Source organism: Peromyscus eremicus, chromosome 8a (genome assembly GCF_949786415.1).
Source record: "Peromyscus eremicus chromosome 8a, PerEre_H2_v1, whole genome shotgun sequence".
Classification (NCBI taxonomy): Eukaryota; Metazoa; Chordata; class Mammalia; order Rodentia; family Cricetidae; genus Peromyscus; species Peromyscus eremicus.
Window position 1 is genome coordinate 53,259,417 of NC_081423.1, and position 21,008 is coordinate 53,280,424.

At 48.4% G+C, this 21,008-nt stretch overlaps 1 protein-coding gene across 1 annotated transcript; it reads left to right on the forward strand.

The window, feature by feature from the left end:
- Positions 1-6,507: 6,507 nt before the first annotated feature.
- Positions 6,508-20,839, forward strand: LOC131917305 (asialoglycoprotein receptor 2-like). The gene is made up of 9 exons (XM_059271047.1): positions 6,508-6,687; positions 6,933-7,155; positions 14,256-14,372; positions 14,632-14,727; positions 15,341-15,412; positions 16,151-16,237; positions 16,336-16,481; positions 20,224-20,330; positions 20,567-20,839. The coding sequence occupies exons 2-9, from the start codon at positions 7,032-7,034 to the stop codon at positions 20,721-20,723; spliced, it is 906 nt and encodes a 301-aa protein (XP_059127030.1). The 5' UTR covers positions 6,508-6,687; positions 6,933-7,031; the 3' UTR covers positions 20,724-20,839.
- The last annotated feature ends 169 nt before the right edge of the window (positions 20,840-21,008 follow it).

Below are 21,008 nucleotides of genomic sequence, written 5' to 3' on the forward strand. Positions count from 1 at the left end.
TGGTGGTGGTGATTGATGATAGTGATGATGATTGATGATGATGATAATGATGACAATGACGATGATGATGATAATGATGACAATGATGAAGATGATGATGGTGATGATGATTGATGATGATGATGATGATGATAATTGATTATGATGATGATTGATGATGATGGTATAATGATGACAATGATGATGATGACAATGATGATGATGATGATGATAATTGATTATGATGATGATTGATAATGATGACAATGATGATGATGACAATGATGATGATGATAGTGATGATTGATGATGATGATGATGATTGATGATGATGATGATGATGATGATAATTGATGATGATAACAATAGAAACTTATCTAGGGTTAAATAGTATTATACAGTGTGCATGAAACTATGCAAATAGGTCTTCAGAATCAATAACCACATGCCTCTGATGACCCTCTCCTCAGAGGGGCACAGAAAGGTTGTGTCTCATCATGTTAAGACCTTTCATTCCCAAATCCTCCTTTTTGCCCACACTTAGCTTGAAATGGCCAGACAGATGAGACCAGGAGGCCTGCGGGTTATGGAAATGGAACCAAGACAGACAATGGGACTGTAGCAGAGCAGGGGGAATCTCTGTACACACATTCACACACGCACAGTCTCTGGCTATGTAAGAGGCTAGAGCAGGACACCAGGGGTCTTCTCTCTTGTTTTCCACCTTAGAGCCGGGAGCCTGCTGTCTGGCTAGGCTGCCCATAGAGCTCTTGGCATCTACCTGTGACCACTTGCCACTGCTGGGGTTGCAGGCACATGGTCCAGTGTCTTTTTACCTGGGTGTGGGGATTTGAACTCTGGCATCATGCTTGCAGAGCAAGTACTTCTACCCACTGAGCTCTCTGACCTCCCGACCTTTCTCCAGTGTTTTAATGACCTGTTCCTTTCACCTGCTAGTCTAGATTCTTGAGAGACTTCTGCCATGCCTCCTCATCTCAGCTCCTCTGCACTGATTTGCAGAAAAAAAAACATGTTTTTTTCTTTTCTTTTCTTTTTGTCATGTTCTTGCTATGTAGCCCAGCCTGGCCTGAAATGAACTCTTGATTCTCCTGCTTGTGTTTATTGGTGGTTGAGATTACAGGTGTGTGCCACCCAATCCTGGCACAATGAAATGTTTGTCTGAAAACAAATGCAGCTGCTGGTCTCAGAAGGTTGACGACCTGGGTCTGGATCTACTTTGGAAGAAGAGAAGGAGGTGTGTGTGTGTGTGTGTGTGTGTGTGTGTGTGTGTGTGTGTATGTGTATGTGAGAGTGTGTGTGTATGAAAGTGTGTGTGTGTGATAGCGTGTGTGTGCATGTGTGTATGAGTGTGTATGTGAAAGTGTGTACATGTGTGTGCATGTGTGAGAGAGAGTGTGTGAGAGTGTGTGTGCGTGCACATGAAGTGCACGTGGATGCCACAGGAAACCTTTTTTTGAGGCGTGCTCTTGGTCAGATTTCACTCTTCAGGCATTGTCCACATTTCTTCTGGGTTTCTCACTGGCCTGGCTCTTGGCAACTAGGCTAAGTGACTGGCCTAGTGAGCCCCAGGGACCTGCCTGGCGTGTCTTTCCACATGGGATGACAAGTGAGCACCACCATGCCCAGCACTTTTTTCTTTCTCCTGTAATTCTGGAGCTCCAACTCACACCTCGTGCTTGTAAGGCAAGCACGTTCCCACCTCGGCCATTTTCCTCGCCCTGAGAAGGGAACGGTGCTCTGGAGAACCTAGCACAGGGGTTTCCTGTTGCTGCCTTGACGAATCTGTCGCCTCCCACTAATTTCTGCCTCCTGGGATTTAGCTAAAATGACAAACTACGAACTTTAAATTCTGGTAACAGCATGGCTGTGGACAGACCAGTGACTGTGGAACTCTCTTCCCTGGGCACAATTTCTCCTGCCTTGTGGCCAGCCTGAGGTTTTGATATATATTTCTATGACTCGTGCCTCTGTTTTTCCCTCTACTAAATGGGCCTCAGAATCTACCTCCAAATTGGTGCTTAACAACACCGTGAGATAAGGGTGAATGAGCCTGAGAGAAGCAGAAAGGGAGCGGTGGAGGAAAGACTCTCGGAGGCACAGGCTATGGCAGAGGTATAGAGAAAGACAGAGATTAGATGTGGAAACAAAATATTGCCGGTGGGGTGGCACACGCCTTTAATCCCAGCACTCAGGGGGCAGAGGCAGGCGGATCTCTGAGTTTGAGGCCACCCTGGCCTACAGAGTGAGCTCCAGGCCAGCCAGGGCTGTATGGAGAAATCTTGACTCAAAACAAAAACAAAAGAACCCACCCACATAAACAAACAAACAAAAGAATTGGATACAAAGGCAGCAGAGAGAACTGGGAACCCTCATGATTTGAGGGTTCTTACTGTCTTCAATACTCCGCTCTTTCACCTTGTTGGAACTGGCAGTGGATTAGGTTGGTGGTAGGCAGGGGCTAGGGTTGAAGAGGTGCTGGGCCAGTGGTTCTGGGATCACACTGGGGTGGAGCTGGTCGTTGGGCCTGGGGTTGCCGTAAGGGATGGGCCTTCCACTTGTCCTTTCCGGTTGGCTTTTCCGAGTTCCTCATTCTTGTGACTTAGAAGTGGGTGTGTGGAGCTCTCTTGGAGGGATCAGAACCCCTTCTAGCCCACATCTCCTTTCACTTCCTGCTCTTTACGTTCCCCAAACTGCTGGAGTCTCCAAATCCCCCAGGAGAAGCTCACACTTTCGCTCCCATTTCCCAGGATGCACTGCTGGAGGCTCAGCCCTCCTCTGGGGCGCTGGTGTGGCGAGGTTCTGCTTCCTATCATTCCAGAGTGATGTGGATCAAGCAGCTGGAGCTAGGGTGGGGTGGGGGCTTTCTCTGTAGCATCTGGGAGAGGCGATGAATGGAGTTTACTGAAGTGCTTTCTATGACCAGGGCTTTGGGTAAAGGCTCCTCACTAAACTGTTCCCTTCCATCAACCTACTTAGTTCTCCTAAGACAGAAGAAGGCAGGTACTACATGTCCGATTTCAGTTAAAGAAACAAAAGATCAGGCATCTTGAGTAACTTTTCTGAGGTTCAAAGTTCTTTCTGAGGTTCAAAGGTTCAAAACCTTTCCGTTTACTTCTAAGGCTCCCCCTGCTTTCCAAAAGGGAATTATTTTTTATACAGTTTGTCCCCACTTCCTCTTTATACAAAAATCATTATTTTATGTGTATGGATGTTTTGACTACATGTACGTCTGTGTACCACATGTATGCCTGGGGCCTGTGGAAGCCCCAGGAACTGGAGTTACAGATGGTTGTGAGCCACGATATGGGTGCTGGGAATTGAACTCAGGTCCTCTGGAAGAGCATCTAGTGCTCTTAGCCATAAGCTATCTCTCTAACCCCCTCTTTTTTCTCTTCCTTCCTTCCTTTCTTCCTTCCTTCCTCCCTCCCTCCCTCCCTCCCTCCCTCCTTCCCTCCCTCCCTCCCTCCCTCCCTCCCTCCCTTCCTTCCTTCCTTTCTCTTTTCTTTCTTTTTGAGTATGGTTCTGGGCATGGAAATTGAGTAGCGAATCAAACAGTTCTTTGAGGACAAGCTCACACAATTTACGTTGGTAGGAAACCGTGTAAAGAGAGTGGAAACAACACATTGTTTTCCGTGCAGCACACCTGTCCATGTGCAGGTGTGGCCCTGGCTGCGGCTGCTGTTTACACGTGAAGAGACCGCTTCTGCTCAAATGGTGTCTCATTCCACACCTAGATGATACAAGGCATGATATGTTAAACATGATATGTTAAACGGAGACAAGCCGTATGGCGACAGGGAGAGGGTGGATCGCATGCGGCCGTGACGGGAGTCTCCGCCTTGGCGTTTCAGTCTGGCTCTGGTGAAGCTGCAGATGGCCTGTTTGGCCTACTTGTTCGACAATAATGGGGTTTAGGGTGGCTCTGCTGGGTGTTATTGGTATGAGTAGAAAATTCTTTTAGGCGGTTTGTCCTGGACCCCGGGCCCTTGGCATGTGGAAACTCAATGTCAAAGTAAGTTTCTGATGTCTGGGGTGGTAGTTGTGTACAGAAAGAATTATTCACTGTTTCTTGTTTTGATGACATTTACAGTGAATTTGTTAAATTTTTATTTGAAATTAAAAGAAATTATTTGTATGCGTGTATGGGCACATGTGCACGTGTGCGTTTAGATGTGTGTGACCATGTGCATACGTGCAGGGGCCAGAGGAGGAGGCCAAGTGTCTTCCTCTCTCACTCACTGCTTGCCTCTCACCATTTTGGCTAGGCTGGTTGTCTGGAGCGCTCAGGGCTTCCCTATCTCTATCCTGGTTGGCACATCAGGTCCCCTGGAACTGGAGCTACAGACAGTTGTGAGTCACCGTGTGGGTGCTGGGGAATCGAACCTCTGGAGGAGCAGCCAGTGTGCTGAAACACTGAGTCACCTCTCCATCTTGTGTAAAGTATTGTAGGAGCTGGCCTAAGACATGAAGACTGATGGTCTTCATAAAGATATTCCAGCAAAAGAGAAAGAAAAAATCCCTCCCCAGTAACAAAGACGGCTGTAGAACCTAGATCCATGACTCCAAATGCGTTCCTCCTGTCTGCTGTCCCCTCCCACACTGTAATTTCTACCCCTAAAAGCCATACCATGGACCTGGGTTCTCTAAGATGGTTCTCATAGACAGTAGCTCTTCCCATCATCCAGAATACCAGCCTTTGAATAAAAATGACTTCCTTTCCTCCAGCTCTCGTGCCCCGAGTACTGGCTTTTGAATAGTCATCAGAACGGATCCAGTACTACAACTATTTGAGATGAATCAACTGATTTATTTTGGCTCGTGGTTTTAGCGGTTTCAATCCGTGATAAATTTGCTCTGTTGATTGGCCCCATGGGGAGGCAGCACATTATGACGGAGCACGCAGGCGCAGCAAGGCTGCTTGGCTCCTGACTGGAAAGGGGGAGCAGAGAGAGAACTGAGATTTCAGCCTCCTCGTGAAGGCATACCTTCCAACACGGAAATCCCTCTCAGCAGGCCCCTCTCTCACACTTTCCTCATATTCCAATAGTGTTATAGTCTGGGGACTGAGCCTTTAACACATGAGTTTGGGGTGGACATTTTAGATCCAAACTATAGTATCAGCCACCTAGACCAAAGTCACTTAATCTCCTTTCTTCCAGTGACAAATGTATTGACCTCATAGGGTGTTGTGTTGTGAGGGTTAAATGAAAAATCACCGATAGATACTGTGTATGTGTGTGTGGTGTGTGCTCGCCTGTGCCGGTGTGTGTGTGGAGGCCAGAGGTGGATTTTCAGTGTCTTCCTCTATTACTCTCTACCTTATTCTTTGAGACTGCGTCTTTGAACCTGGAGTTTGTCGTTTTGGCGATGCTGGCCTCGTGGATCTGCCTGTCATTTTCTGTTCCCTGATGTCTTGGCATCGTAGGTGTGTGTTGCCATGCCTGGCTTTCTACGCGGGTGCTGGGGATTCGAACTCAAGTCGTCACGCTTACAAAGCAAGCGCCTTACCCCCCGAGTCACCTCCCCAGGCTTTAGAGACACTGTGTGACTCTAGCAGGGCATGTGGAGAGATGTTTGTGTTCCTGGACTGGCGTGGTGCCAGGGTCACGACTCCTAGTATTTTGAGGAACTTCCCTACTCCAGAGTCAAGACCCACAACTGAGCAATGTGCAGAGTGAGTATCTTTGGAGGACTCAGTCCTAAGTGGGATGTCTTCATCAAACTTCTCCCCACTAAAAGGGGGAGGTGGACACTGGGTCTCGCTCCTAACCAAGAAGCTATTTGCAATTGGTACCCAATGGCGAAGGGAAAAATCTGTTTTCTCCAATGGCGTGTCATTGGGTATCAACCACACTCCACCAGGCCCAGAAGTATTTGGCCAACACAAAATGAACTTTACGGTGGTTTTTTTGTTTTGTTTTGTCATATTGGTCTTTTGCTTTGACTTTTTATTTTATTTATTTATTTTTTTAGAGAGAGAGGGGGGAACATAAAGTTGAGTAGGTGAGAGATAAGGATCTGGAAGGATTTGGGGAGGGAAAAAAGGAGTGTGAGTGAGTCAGGCTGGGGTGGGGAGCCCGGTGCTGAGTGCCTAGGAAGCTGTGGCTGTGGCTGGCTCCAGAGTCACAGGATCAGATTGGGCAAGAACAGGGAACTGATCTGTAGGTCACTCTGATCCAAGATATTTGGAGACATCAACAGTTCTGGAAAATGAAGAGGCAGGAAGTGAAACAGGGGAGGGATGGAGAGGAAACAGCAAACTGTATCCTGGCCCCTCCACACCTGGCTCCCCTTCCTACATTGTGCAATGAGGGGCGGAGTGGTGTGTGTGTGTGTGTGTATGTGTGTGTGTGTGTGTGTGTGTGTGTGTGTGTGTGTGTACAAGAGGACGTCCCTTCTCCTTTCTCTGCTTGTGAGAACAGAAACATGTCCTCCACCCCCACTGCTCACTGTCCACGTTTCCAACTGTGTTTCTATTTCTATTTACTGTCCAAAGTCCCAGGGGGCAGGAGATGACAGGTTAGATGGACTTAGACACTCAGACACAGGGACTCGGCTCTCGTCTAGACCCACCTCCTCCTCTCTCATCTGGCACCACCTGTCCAGTTCTCCCGGGTTTAACTCCCCTTTCTCCTTGTGCGTGGGCTGCCTTGGGAAGCCACAGACAGCTCTCTAGACCTTTAACAGGTAACTGAGGTGGGGGGAGGCAGGTGGGACTGGGGATGTCTAGGGCTAAAAAAGAACATGGTTCAGGGACACTGGGGGAGGAATGGGAACATGCTGTATAATTTGGTCCATAAGAGTATGGTAGGAAGGCTCCTGGCTGTGTAAAGAGCCAGACAGTCTCCTGGGAAGAGATGGGACCCTGCAGTACTTCAAGCCTTATCCAAGCTAATCTCCAACCTCAAAACCACTCACCTTGACCTATTCAGGTCCCATCAGTCCCTCCACAGGAGACTGGCTTCTTAGCGTAAACCCAAGTTCCAGCTCCAAGAAAAACCTCAACTCAGCTCCAGCCCTCAGGGCCCACCATGGAGAAGGACTTTCAAGATATCCAGCAGCTGGACTCCGAGGAAAACGACCATCAGCTCAGCGGCGATGAGGAACGAGACACCCATGGGCAGAATCCTAGGACAGAAAATCCATTCTGGAAAGGCAAGTGTTCAGTGTCTGGGGGCCTCACTTGGATCCCTGTCTCAGCTGCCAGCTCCTCTGTCTCTCTCACATTCACTCAGTGAGCAGGGTGTACGTCTGTCCTAGTTAGGGTTTCTATCGCTGTGATGAAACACAGTGACCAAAAGCAACTTGGAGAGGAAAGGGTTTATTTGGCTTATGCTTCCACACCACTGTTCATCACTGAAGGAAGTCCGGACAGGAATTCAAGCAGGGCAGGAACCTGGAGGCAGGAGCTGATGCAGAGGCCATGGAGGGGTGCTGCTGACTGGCTTGTTCCTCATGGCTTGCTCAGCCTGCTTTCTTATAGAACCCAGGACCACCAGCCCAGGGGTGACACTACCCACAATGGGCTGGGCCCTCCCATATCAATCACTAATTAAAATGCCTTACAGGTCTCCCTACAGCGCAATGTTATGGAGTCAATTTCTCAGTAGAGGCTTCCTCCTCTCTGCTGACTCTAACTCGTGTCAAGTTGACATAGAACTAGCCAGTGCAGTGTCCCTCTCGATGTGAGCTGCTGACACTTCTGACTGCAGGGTCCCAAGGAAAGGGTGTATGCCTAGAAGTGAGAGAATGCTTGGACCTAGGGATGAGTCCTTCCTCCAGACTGCCCGTGTGCAATGTATGTGCCTAGGAGGCGTGCAGAATCCAGAACTGGGGTGGGGCATGAGTTGGGCTGCACAGAAAGATCCTGGGAGACCCCACTTGTTTCCTGCCTGTATCCGCCTCTTGCACATTTTGAACACAGGCTCCCCATGGTTGGAAAAAGGTTTAGGGCAAGAGAGATCTTACCCTAGGCTCGTTACCCAATGTGTTTCAGACACTTTATTTTTTCATCTCAGAAGAAACTTGGGACTTCTGTTGTTATTTTGAGACAGGGTCTCACTTTGTAGCCCAGGCTGTCTTGGAACTCACTGTGTAGCCTGAGCTAGCCTTGAACTCCCAGAAGTCCCCCTGTTTTAACCTCCTGAGTGCTGGGATCCCAGGTGTGCACTACCATGCCCAGCCAACTTGAACTTTTAACTCTCTTTCAGATCCCTGGTGTTTTACACCTGTGTGGTCCAGTCACAGCATGGGCATCAGTGTCCTGTCTGTTCTAACATTGGTGTTGCTTCTGAGTCCATTTCAAATGGTCTTGGGATCTCGTTTGGATAGATGCACTTTCTGATTATTGATTTTTGATGCTGGTAGTCGAACCCAGGGCCTTAGGCACATAGGCAAGTGTCATATCACTGAGACACCATGTGTCTGAGTTGTCGACTTATCCATCTCCTTCATTTGAACTGTTTTCCATTTCATTATGTCTTGTAACCTGTGGTGGGATGTGGAGCGTTGTGACTTCCGTCTTGCTGGGTGCTGGATGCTTTGGTATTCCTCTAAGTATTCTTCAGCTTTCTGGGATGCAGGTAAGTGGCTTAGGACCCATCTGACCCCTGGGTCCTTCAAGCTGTTTCCTCAGCATGGGGAGTCTGCTAGATTCTGTCCCGATTTCTCCCCGCTGCCCAGTGACCTGGAAAGTTCCTCTAGGTGTGAGCAGTGAGCTGAGCAACGGGAGGACTCATCTCGTTCATTCCCCGTCTTTCAGGGACCAGTGCCCTTCATGGCCTGATGTCCAGTGTCTTGAAAACTGTTGTTTCATACAAACATGCATACATATATGTATATGTATATGTGTATGCATGTATATGTGTGTGTGTGTGTGTGTGTGTGTGTGTTTTAATTGACTTTTTCTGAAAGAATGTTAAATCTGGCAGCTTCCATTCCATCTTGAGTAGAGCATTTCAAACTTGCCTACACAGAGCTTTATGTTTTAACTCAAATAATTCCCAGAAACCACTACATCAGGAGGCTACACTTGTCACTGTTATTTTATACATGAAAAAAAGGGGACACTAAGAGATGGAATGGCCTGTCCACGATGTCAGACCTAGTTGGTGGCTCAGCTGGCTTACTCTGGGTTGACTGGCTTGGGACTTGATAAGTCACAGGTCAGCTGGGAATCAGGATAAAGGTTTCCTGCATGACAGTTCTAGCAGAAGTAGTCAGGGTTTTAAATGTGGATTTCCATCTGGGGAGACTGGTCAGAAAGTGTTTCTAGATGGAGCATTTCCCAGCCTGTCTTGTGCTGCTAAAACAGAATGCACAAGACTAAGAAACTTAGAATGAACAGGTATGTGTTGGCTCATGTTTCTTGAGTCTGGGAAGCCCGGGACTGAGGGCTGTGTCTGGTAGGGCTTCTTCATGTGTCACCCCAAAGTGGGAGGGCACGGGGAGGGTGAAAGGGACAGCAAAGAGGGAAGCTTTTTGCTGCAAGCCGCAATAAGATGTAGTTGGATTTCAGCTGGCTGCGACAAAGCTACACCTGGAAGAAGCCAAGGCAAGGGCCTTCCAGAGGTCAAGCTGGGGCTCAAGGAGTCTTGTGATATTGGCTTTTGATTATTAGCTGTTTCCTGCTATGAATTTCTCATGTGCTGTTGTAGCTTTTCCATCATTTATTAGGCACAATTTCCCCTCTACTAATGGAATATTTAGATAACCTTCTGTGCAGTAACTCAGCTAGGATGCCTAATTTCAGGCCTTTCTGTAATTATCGTCATTAACAGCATCCAGCCAGGACCATTCCCAGATGGATGAAAGTATCTTATCAGAGATACCTCTGGATTCTCTAAGAACAGACTTAAGCATCCAGACTATCGGTTTGAGAAGGCCTGGCAGATGTGCTAATTAAGCTTAACTTTCTCCTTTCCAAAGTCTTATCTCTAGTTTTAGATCCACTCTTAACAATTAACTCAGAACTAAAGAGTTCCAATTTACAGGTACATCTAGCTGTGACGGAAGTTGCCTAGCCAAGTTGCCTAGCGACCAAGAATACTTCCCCTGCCCTGCCAGAAATGGCGGGAGCAGAGATAGCTTGGAGAGATAAGGCCAAAGGGATAAAAGGCAGTTTTATTTTCAGAGGAGGGATGGAGAAGAAAAAGAGAATGGAAGACCTAGATGGGTAAGAACTGGAGAGGAACAGACTGAGATGGGGAAGAACTAGATTGGAGGAGAACCAGATAGAGGAGAACTAGATAGAGGAGAACTAGATAGAGGAGAACTAGGTAGAGGAGAACTAGGTAGAGGAGAACTAGAGAGAGGAGGACTAGATAGAGGAGAACTAGGTAGAGGAGAACTAGATAGAGGAGAACTAGATAGAGGAGGACTAGATAGAGGAGAACTAGGTAGAGGAGAACTAGGTAGAGGAGAACTAGAGAGAGGAGGACTAGATAGAGGAGAACTAGGTAGAGGAGAACTAGATAGAGGAGGACCAGATAGAGGAGAACTAGGTAGAGGAGAACTAGATAGAGGAGAACTAGATAGAGGAGGACTAGATAGAGGAGAACTAGGTAGAGGAGAACTAGGTAGAGGAGAACTAGATAGAGGAGAACTAGGTAGAGGAGAACTAGATAGAGAACTAGATAGAGGAGAACCAGATAGAGGAGAACCAGATAGAGGAGAACCAGATAGAGAAGAACTAGATAGAGGAGAACTAGATAGAGGAGGACTAGATAGAGGAGAACTAGGTAGAGGAGAACTAGGTAGAGGAGAACTAGATAGAGGAGAACTAGGTAGAGGAGAACTAGGTAGAGGAGAACTAGGTAGAGGAGAACTAGATAGAGGAGAACTAGGTAGAGGAGAACTAGATAGAGGAGGACCAGATAGAGGAGAACTAGGTAGAGGAGAACTAGATAGAGAAGGACTAGATAGAGGAGAACTAGGTAGAGGAGAACTAGATAGAGAACTAGATAGAGGAGAACCAGATAGAGGAGAACCAGATAGAGGAGAACCAGATAGAGAAGAACTAGATAGAGGAGAACTAGATAGAGGAGAACTAGGTAGAGGAGAACTAGGTAGAGGAGAACTAGGTAGAGGAGAACTAGATAGAGGAGGACTAGATAGAGGAGAACTAGGTAGAGGAGAACTAGATAGAGAACTAGATAGAGGAGAACCAGATAGAGGAGAACCAGATAGAGGAGAACCAGATAGAGAAGAACTAGATAGAGGAGAACCAGATAGAGGAGAACCAGATAGAGGAGAACTAGATAGGGGAGAGGACTAGATAGAGGAGAACTAGATAGAGGAGAACTAGGTAGAGGAGAACTAGATAGAGGAGGACTAGATAGAGGAGAACTAGGTAGAGGAGAACTAGATAGAGGAGGACTAGATAGAGGAGAACTAGGTAGAGGAGAACTAGATAGAGAACTAGATAGAGGAGAACCAGATAGAGGAGAACTAGATAGAGGAGAACTAGATAGAGGAGAACTAGGTAGAGGAGAACTAGATAGAGGAGAACTAGGTAGAGGAGAACTAGATAGAGGAGGACTAGATAGAGGAGAACTAGGTAGAGGAGAACTAGATAGAGAAGGACTAGATAGAGGAGAACTAGGTAGAGGAGAACTAGATAGAGAACTAGATAGAGGAGAACCAGATAGAGGAGAACCAGATAGAGGAGAACCAGATAGAGGAGAACCAGATAGAGGAGAACTAGATAGAGGAGAGGACTAGATAGAGGAGAACTAGATAGAGGAGAACTAGGTAGAGGAGAACTAGATAGAGGAGGACTAGATAGAGGAGAACTAGGTAGAGGAGAACTAGATAGAGGAGGACTAGATAGAGGAGAACTAGGTAGAGGAGAACTAGATAGAGGAGAACTAGGTAGAGGAGAACTAGGTAGAGGAGAACTAGGTAGAGGAGAACTAGGTAGAGGAGAACTAGATAGAGAACTAGATAGAGGAGAACCAGATAGAGGAGAACCAGATAGAGGAGAACTAGATAGAGGAGAACTAGATAGAGGAGAACTAGATAGAGGAGAACTAGGTTGAAGGGCTAGAGGAGAGGACTAGAGGAACGAGATAGAAGACGAGGAAGAGCCAGACGGGGAAGAACTAGGTGGGTAAGAACAAGATGGGAAGAAGTAAGGAGAAGGGAAGAATGAGAGAGAGAACTTAGAAGATTATAGAGAGGAACGAAGGACGAAGAGGAGCTAAGATCGGGAAGAACTAGATGGATGAGAACCAAGATGGGGCAGAATTAGAGGAAGGAATTAAGATAGGGGAACAGCATATAAATGTAGAGAGAAATTAGGCAAGAAAGGAGCTAAGTAGGAGCAAAATAGAAGCCGTGCAGAGAGAGAACTGACTCAGAAGAATAAAGTGTGTGGCCAAAAGAGTTTCATGTACATAGATTCATTTAATATCGTCCAAGATTAGATTATCAGCTGGTTGTGGACTTTTCCTGGACCCTGGGAGAGGACTATCGAGGGGGCTGGACCCCAATTGTCCCTGTTAGCTTTTAATAAGGCTGCTCTCTTGCAATGATGTCAACAATCCACTCAGGAGGGCAGAGTTCTCAAGACCTACCCACCTTCCACTAGGCCCTACCTCCCAACACCGCTGCACTGGGGATAGTGTTGGGGGCACATTCCAATCACAGCAGAGAGGAGTGCAGGGTCTCAGAAGGGTGTCAGGGGCGGTGAGAGGCAGGGGAGGCTGTGCTTAGGGGTTTGCGGTTGGGGAGAACTCTAGGTAACTCTAGGGGTCCTAAGTATGGCTGCAAACATCTGACTCAGTATAGCAGTGGGGAATGACCTCAGGAGGATTTCTGGCTCCTGACTGAGATGATCCCCTGGATGTGAGCTTGCTTTGGCTTGGTGACATGGACACAGAGAAGGCTACAGAGCCACAGGCTGATGCAGAGGAGTCTGGGTGCAGGTGGCTGGTACAAAAGCGGGGGGGGGGGGGGGTTTGAGAGGAGTCCCGTCTCTGGCTCTGGAGAGGCAAGCCAGTTCATGCAGGTGAAGACACAGGTGCGTGAGGTCGCAAATCACTGTGCGGCAAAGTGTATGGATGTGTGCACAAGTCTTCGAGTCTGTGTGCTTGTTGGAGTAAAAAGAAGTAGGTGTGAGTGTGGGGCAGATGGATGAAGGCGCAGGAGAGGCCACTGAGAGACGATGGAAGGACAAAGGGACGGCTCTGCCAGTGACATTTGGGGATGAGAACAGGGGTGGTGGGAGTTGGGGGGACATGGGTAAAGTGGATGGGACCTGGACAGTGGCTTTTGGGGCATACTTTATGGCGGGATGAGTTGGGCTGGAGAATCCCAGTGGAATCGTGAAGGAAGGCATTGTTCCAGTATTGGGCTTGTGTGACGGATGTGGGCATTGTCTAAGAGGAGCACATGATCTAGCCTGTCAACACTCCAGTCTGAAGGGACAGGGGCCGTGGAAGGACAGAGGTGATCTGTAGGTCTCTTTGACTCATGGGCAGGAAGAAAAACCATTGGTAGACCTCCTTTTTTAGGGTGTCTAGGAAAGGCCAGTTCTGCACCTCTGTCTTCTCTGTGTCTCCCTGTCCCCAGGTGTAAGATCTCTCCTGTGTATACAGCTGGTTCATCTTGTAGCATGTGCAAATGAGTGCTTGTACGTGTTCATGTGGATGCATGTGTGTAACTGTGTGTGTGTGTGTGTGTGTAACTGTGTGTGTGTAACTGTGTGTGTGTGTAACTGTGTGTGTGTAACTGTGTGTGTGTAACTGTGTGTGTAACTGTGTGTGTGTGTAACTGTGTGTGTGTAACTGTGTGTGTGCGTAACTGTGTGTGTGTAACTGTGTGTGTGTGTAACTGTGTGTGTGTGTAACTGTGTGTGTAACTGTGTGTGTGTGTAACTATGTGTGTGTGTAACTGTGTGTGTGTAACTGTGTGTGTGTAACTGTGTGTGTGTAACTGTGTGTGTGTGTGTAACTGTGTGTGTGTAACTGTGTGTGTAACTGTGTGTGTGTAACTGTGTGTGTGTAACTGTGTGTGTGTGTGTAACTATGTGTGTGTGTAACTGTGTGTGTGTGTGTGTAACTGTGTGTGTGTGTGTGTGTGTGTGTGTGTGTACAGAATCAAAGTCCATCCAATTCCCTCAGCCCCCACCTGATTTTCTCCCTTACCCAGGCTGTGCCTCCTCAGACTCACATGCCCCATGTTTCCTTCTGAGTCTTGTTCTCTGTCTCTCGTCCTCTGGAATTGTTTTCTGACACACTCTCTCTCTCTCACAGGGCAGCCTCCTTCCCCACCCTTTCCACGGTGCCTCAGCTTCAGGCTCTACCTCAGTCTGCTTGCCCTGGTCTTCAATGTCCTGCTGCTGGTGGTCATCTGTGTGATTTCATCCCAAAGTGAGGTCATGGCTGGCAGGGATGAGGCCAGGATAGAGAAGTGCTCTGGGGAGTGGCGGGGCACAGATGGGGGGAGGAAAAGGAGAAGAGGTGGAGGCAGCTTGGGGCAGCAGGGTCCGGGTGCAGATGGAAATCAATAGTGTGGAAATGACGGGATCATTGATGGTAGTAGTGATGGGTTATATGGGGTCAGTCACAAGGACGGTGATATGACACTGTGACACAGCCCCACACCTAACCCCAAATGTCCCCTGACAAGGCTTGCGGCTGCAAGAGGAGTTTCGGACCCTGAAAGAAAATTTCAGCAACTTCTCCTCCAGCACCCTGATGGAGTTCAGGGCTCTGGATTCTCACGGTGAGTTGGGCAAGATGACTGGGACTTTATCCATAGGAACGCTTTATCCACGTATGTTTATCCATCCAGACTTGCTGGACATGGGGCTGGGTCTGCAGTAGGAGTGTGTTCATGGGCTGTGGGGATAAAAACCAGGGAGACAATCCAGCCAGGGGAACTGGCAAGGCTTCTGGAGACGTGGTTCCTGACCAAAGGGGCTTGGAGGGTGAATCCGGGCAGGAGGTGATATGATGGTGGTTAGTGCCAGGCAGAGACAAGAAGCCATGATGGTCAAAAGTAAAGAAGACCACTCTACATTTTAGGACTGTGTACACTTTCAATGTGGCCGGAGGTGGTGACTGATGGACAGCGGTGATGGGTCAGAGAGACGGAGGGGCCCAGGTCACACGGCAAGCTGTGTGGACTGAGTCGGGCTTGGCCTGAAAACATGGGGAACCAGTGAAGGAATTTAAGCAGCACAGCGGCCTCACTGGGGTGAGGCTGGGAGTTTAGGCATAGATAAGCAGCATGTGGGGAAAGGTAACAGACCCTTCTGGGTACCCAGGAGTGTGCAGCTGGAGAAGCATTCAGGAGGCAGACTGATGGGGAAGCCATTTACCATTCCTTCTCTCAGGAGGTAGCAGAGATGACAAATTGACATCCTGGGGAGCCACACTGGAGAAAAAGCAGCAGGACCTGAGAGCAGGTCAGAGGTCACCCCCAACCTCCACTTCTGGGTGATGGTGATGTGTAGTGTGGTATGTATCTGTGTGCTTCTCCAACCCCCACTTCTGGGTGATGGTGATGTGTAGTGTGGTATGTATCTGTGTGCTTCTCCAACCCCCACTTCTGGGTGATGGTGATGTGTAGTGTGGTATGTATCTGTGTGTTTCTCCAACCCCCACTTCTGGGTGATGGTGATGTGTAGTGTGGTATGTATCTGTGTGTTTCTCCAACCCCCACTTCTGGGTGATGGTGATGTGTAGTGTGGTATGTATCTGTGTGTTTCCACAGCCCCCACTTCTGGGTGATGGTGATGTGTGGTGTGGTATGTATCTGTGTGTTTCCACAGCCCCCACTTCTGGGTGATGGTGATGTGTGGTGTGGTATGTATCTGGGTGTTTCCACAGCCCCCACTTCTGGGTGATGGTGATGTGTGGTGTGGTATGTATCTGGGTGTTTCCACAGCCCCCACTTCTGGGTGATGGTGATGTGTGGTGTGGTATGTATCTGGGTGTTTCCACAGCCCCCACTTCTGGGTGATGGTGATGTGTGGTGTGGTATGTATCTGGGTGTTTCCACAGCCCCCACTTCTGGGTGATGGTGATGTGTGGTGTGGTATGCATCTGTGTGTTTCCCCAGACGGTAGCTGGAGTTCTGTGCCTGGTCTTGGCAGGTGTGGAGCCGCATGTCCGCTGCATCTCTGTCCGTGTTTGTCCCTTAGATCACTCCACCTTGCTCCTGCACCTGAAGCACTTCCCGCTGGATTTTCGAACCTTGAGCTGTCAGCTGGCTTTCTTCCAGAGCAATGGTGGGGACGGGATGGGGACGGGGACAGGGACGGCTCTGATTCTAGTGTCTGTCTCCTCCAGCTGGATCTCATTTCCCTCTGCCCTTCTGTGCCCTCAGGCACAGAATGCTGCCCTGTTAACTGGGTGGAGCACGGGGGCAGCTGCTACTGGTTTTCAAAGGATGGACTGACCTGGGCTGAGGCTGCTGAGTACTGCCAGCTAGAGAGTGCCCACCTGCTGGTCATCAACTCCTGGGAGGAGCAGGTGAGCAAACTTGAAGGCAGGCTTAATCAAGCAGCCTGGTCAAGCTTCTGTTAGTTACCTATTACTATTTACTTTATTATTATTGTTATTATTATTATTATTATTATTATTATTATTATTATTATTATTTTGAGTGTGTATGCCATGGCATGCATATGGAGGTCAGAAGATGACTTTGTGGGGCTGGTCTTCTCCTTCCTTTATGTGAGTTCTGGAGATTGAACTCAGGTCATCAGGCTTGTGTTCATCTGTTGAGCCATCTCGCTGGCCCTTGTATTTCTTATTTATTTACTTAATTTGTTTGCTTTCTTCTTCTTCTTTCATTATCCTTTTAGAATTTCATACTTTTATACAATGTGTTCCGATCTAATCTACTCCCTCCTTGACCTTCCTTCCAAATTCTACCAGAACCACTGTATCACATATCATATGCCTTCCCAATTTCACACCTTCTCCTCCTCCTCCTCCTCCCTCCTCCTCTTCTTCCTCTTCCTCTTCCTCTCCTCCTTCTCCTTCTTCTTCTTTTAGTTTTTTGAGACAGGGTTTCTCTGTGTAGCTTTGGAGCCTTTCCTGGAACTCACTCTGTAGCCCATGCTGACCTTGAACTCACAGAGATCCGCCTGCCTCTGCCTCCCGAGTGCTGGGATTAAAGGCGTGCGCCGCCACCGCCCAGAGTTCTTCTTTTTTAAAACCCAATGAGTCCAGCTGGTGTTTCTAGTATGTGCATGGGTATAGGGCCGTCCGCTGGAGCGTGAGTGTCCAATCACGGGCTGAAAGTCAGAGGCTGTGGAGGACTGGTGGGAAGCAGTGTGTTTCTGGACATGACAGGGTCATCATTGCACACGTGAACACGCAGTATTCATGTGTGCTCATGTGCAGTAGTCGTGCAGTAGTTTCAGGCACAAGACCTTCACTAGATCAAGCTAACCTACATCCCAGGATGGATGGAAGCCTCAACCCTCACTGAAGGACTATTGGCTGCGGAGGGAGGTAGAACAGTTTTCTTCCTGCATGCAGTTCTTATATCACCTAAGGAAGAGTACAGAAGAGTGTGGTAGGGCTCTGGGCGGCTCAGGGTGGAACAGTAACTGGTCCTAAGAAGTGGGAGCCAGGGGCCAGGAGAGGCAGGGGCTGAGGGCCAGGAGAGGCGGGGGCCGGGGGCCAGGAGAGGCAGGAGAGGCAGGAGAGGCAGGGGACGGGGGCCAGGAGAGGCAGGAGAGGCAGGGGACGGGGGCCAGGTGACCAGGTGATGCAGAGACAGTCCCAGGATAGAATGCCAGCCTGGAAGACTTGGAAGTCAATCCAATGGAGGGTCTGAAAGTCCCTTCTTGCCCTGTCGGGTGTGGGGCGTGGCCAAAGGAACACAACGGGAAGACTTCAATTGCTCTCCTGCCGTGGGTCTGGGTCCTCACTGACCAGCGCTGTCTCCTGTCTCGTGTCTTCCTTTCCCACTCTGTCTGTCCCCAGACAGTAACCTGAACACCGGAGTTCATGGAGGGGACCCGTCTGGTAGAGTGGGGCAATAGTTTTGCACAAGGAGGGTAATGATAGCATTGGCTGCAGTGCTCACTGCAATTTGGACATGTTCATGAGTTCATTTCTTTAATCCTCACCACCCTATTGGGTGGGCACCTTTATCGTTCCCGCTTTGAGTTCAGGACATCAGGGAAGAGAGAGGTCAAGTGATGTGCACAGAGCCAGCAAGTCATCGTGGAGTCAGGATTGAGACCCACGTGGCCTCTTTGCCAGTGTTTTCAACTACTGCCTGCCGCCTTAATACTAAACGGTCTATGGGGGCTTCGTTCTGTTTGGATTTGGAAGTGTTACGATGCTAAAGCAATTAGACCATTTGATACAGAAGTCAGAATGTATTTATTATTTGCTGTCTGTCAGGCTATGGAAGTGATTTTTATGGTAATTTCAAACATATTTTGCTTTACTGATTAGGTTGAAGTTGCTAGTATTTAGTTCATTTTGACATATGAAAACATCAATTTTATGTAACTCAGCCTCAGATTTGGCTCATGAGTTCATGACTACAGCTTCGAGGTGGACTGTGCTACCATCATTCTGAACTTCCCACTTAACCCTTCCGGCCTTGAACTCATCTTTGGCTGACATACACGGTGTGGTCCTTGCATTTTTTTTTTTTTAAGTCTCTGTCCATCATTTCAGTTCCAACCATTTTTGGGTCTCTGTGTTTTAAATTAGTGGTTCTCAGTCTTGGGTAACAAATGTCAACCCCAAGCCTCTTACTTTCAAAGTAAGTACGTTGTCCTCAAAAAATGACCCAATCAATGGTTTTTGGGACAAATGACTTTTGTGCTCAACTGTTGGTACACAGGCCACAGCTGGTTGTCATGTAAACACTCAGGTTCCTCTTTGGGGTGGGGCATGAGTTCCACGATGACTTCCCTCCTGTCACTGTTGTGAAGGGGTGCAGTTCCTTCTGTGTTCACGTAGGGAAGAGCAGACGATAATCTGGATTATTATTATTATTATTATTATTATTATTATTTGGTCATCTAGCACACTATTTGACTCCTCTCAGCATTGAGCTTGGGGGTTTTGATCGTGTACATTTGTCTTAGTTATTCAGTTTCTTTGTAATGGGAAACATGGCTACAGCATCAGGTAGCAACAACCAGAATATCCCGTCTCCAGGTCCCTTCACTCCATCCCTGTTGATACTTCTGAATCTGTGGAGCAGCCTTACCAGCCTGGGTGGCTGCTTCTTCACGAACTGGACACAACATGTAGAATTCTAGACTTTATGGGTGCTCCTGTCTGCTCTTGGATGAGCAACCTTGGTCTCTGGGGAGACTGAGTGGAATCGGGCAGTTTTTTTCTCCAAATGCAGGTGGGGACTCTTCACATGCTATTGAATGAGATTATTAGAGTGTATGCTGGTCAAACTGATTCTGCGTATTTTATAAAACCAGGTGACCATATGTTCCCTTATAACCATCCGAAAAGATGGGATTTAGATTCCTGGGAGGGAACAGCCACATTTGTAAAACCTTGGAAAGGCTTTAGTCCTCAGGAGCCATCTGTAAGTGCGGGGACCTTTGCACTGAAGCCCGACAGTTTCCTGACTGAGCTGGCTGCCTTTTACCCAGGCATCTTCCTACCTTCAGTAGAGACCGTCAGGCCCCATGTAGTCAGGTCCAAATGTGGTTCTGGAAAGTGAGGCCAAGCTTGGAAGTGCTGGAGCTGGCAAACCTCAGGAAATGACATCCACACCCCTGCAAGAGAGCTAGGGGCCAATGAGGAGAAGAATGAAACAGGGTGTTTCGTGAGTTCTGGGGCTTGTGGGGCAGCAAGGGCAGGACCACCAAGATTCTGGTGCACAAGATGGGAAGGTCGTGTTGCCACAGCAGCGGTGCTAGGAATGGAGTGGGAAGTGGGCCCAGGCTGGGAACAGGATGTTGTCACAAGCTAGATACTGGATTGGCTTTCTGGGTTCTAAAATGTACCTGGCAAAGTGAGAGTCTCTATGGCAACCAACTCGGAGAGTTACTAAGGCTCAAACGAGATGATTCTTGCAAAGCACTTGGTCCAAAGTCAAGCCCAGCAAAGGTTCACTTAACACTAGCTGTGCTCACAGAGGGAAAAGCCAGGGTAACTGTTGGGAGCTGAGGCGTCAGCATGGGGCAGGTCAGGCTAGGGTGGTGGTGGTGGTCACGAGGATGCTCTCATGGATGAGGGATGAAGCAATCTGCTCTCGCGTTTGTTTTTCTAGAAATTCGTTGTGAAGCACACGGGCTCGTTTCATACCTGGATAGGTCTCTCCGACAGGGGTGGCTCCTGGAAATGGGTGGACGGAACCGAATATAGAGACAACTACAAGTCAGTACCTCCCTCCCGCGTGCATCTCTCTCCTATTGCTTGCTCCAGGGATGACCACCTGGCCTTTCACCTACAGGTCCCACAGGGGCCTATTCCTCAACCTTCTCCTTCTCAACACCCCCATTTCCAAGCTTGTACATCTTCAACCCTTGAACCCTCCCAAGGCTGTGCTTTTTTGGGGTGGGAGGCAGGGTTGTAGGGTTAGACCCTGAGTTTTCTTTGGCTTACCTTCTTAGGAATTGGGCCTCCACTCAGCCAGATAACTGGCAGGGCCATGAAGAGGGCGGAAGTGAAGATTGTGTCGAAATGTTCTCCGATGGCCGCTGGAATGACAACTTCTGTCGACAGGTGAACCGCTGGGCGTGTGAAAAGGGGCGCAATATCACCCACTAGGAGCCTGCTCTACCATGTCTCCCTTGTCCCCCCTCCCCCCCACTGCATCACCCCAACTTCTTCACTGGGGATATTGAAACAAGGAAGAGAAACAGAGTCCCTAGCATGAGGAGGAGTTATGGGAAAACAGAAAGGGGGTGGCTTTATTGTCTCACACTTTGGGAAGGCTGAGATTCCAGCTCTCCACAATCACTGCAACTGTTATAAATTTCAGCCCTTGGAATGGAGTAGGAAAAAAAAAAAAGAAAGAAATGATACTTGAAAGTCATGTGATCTGGTTATTTG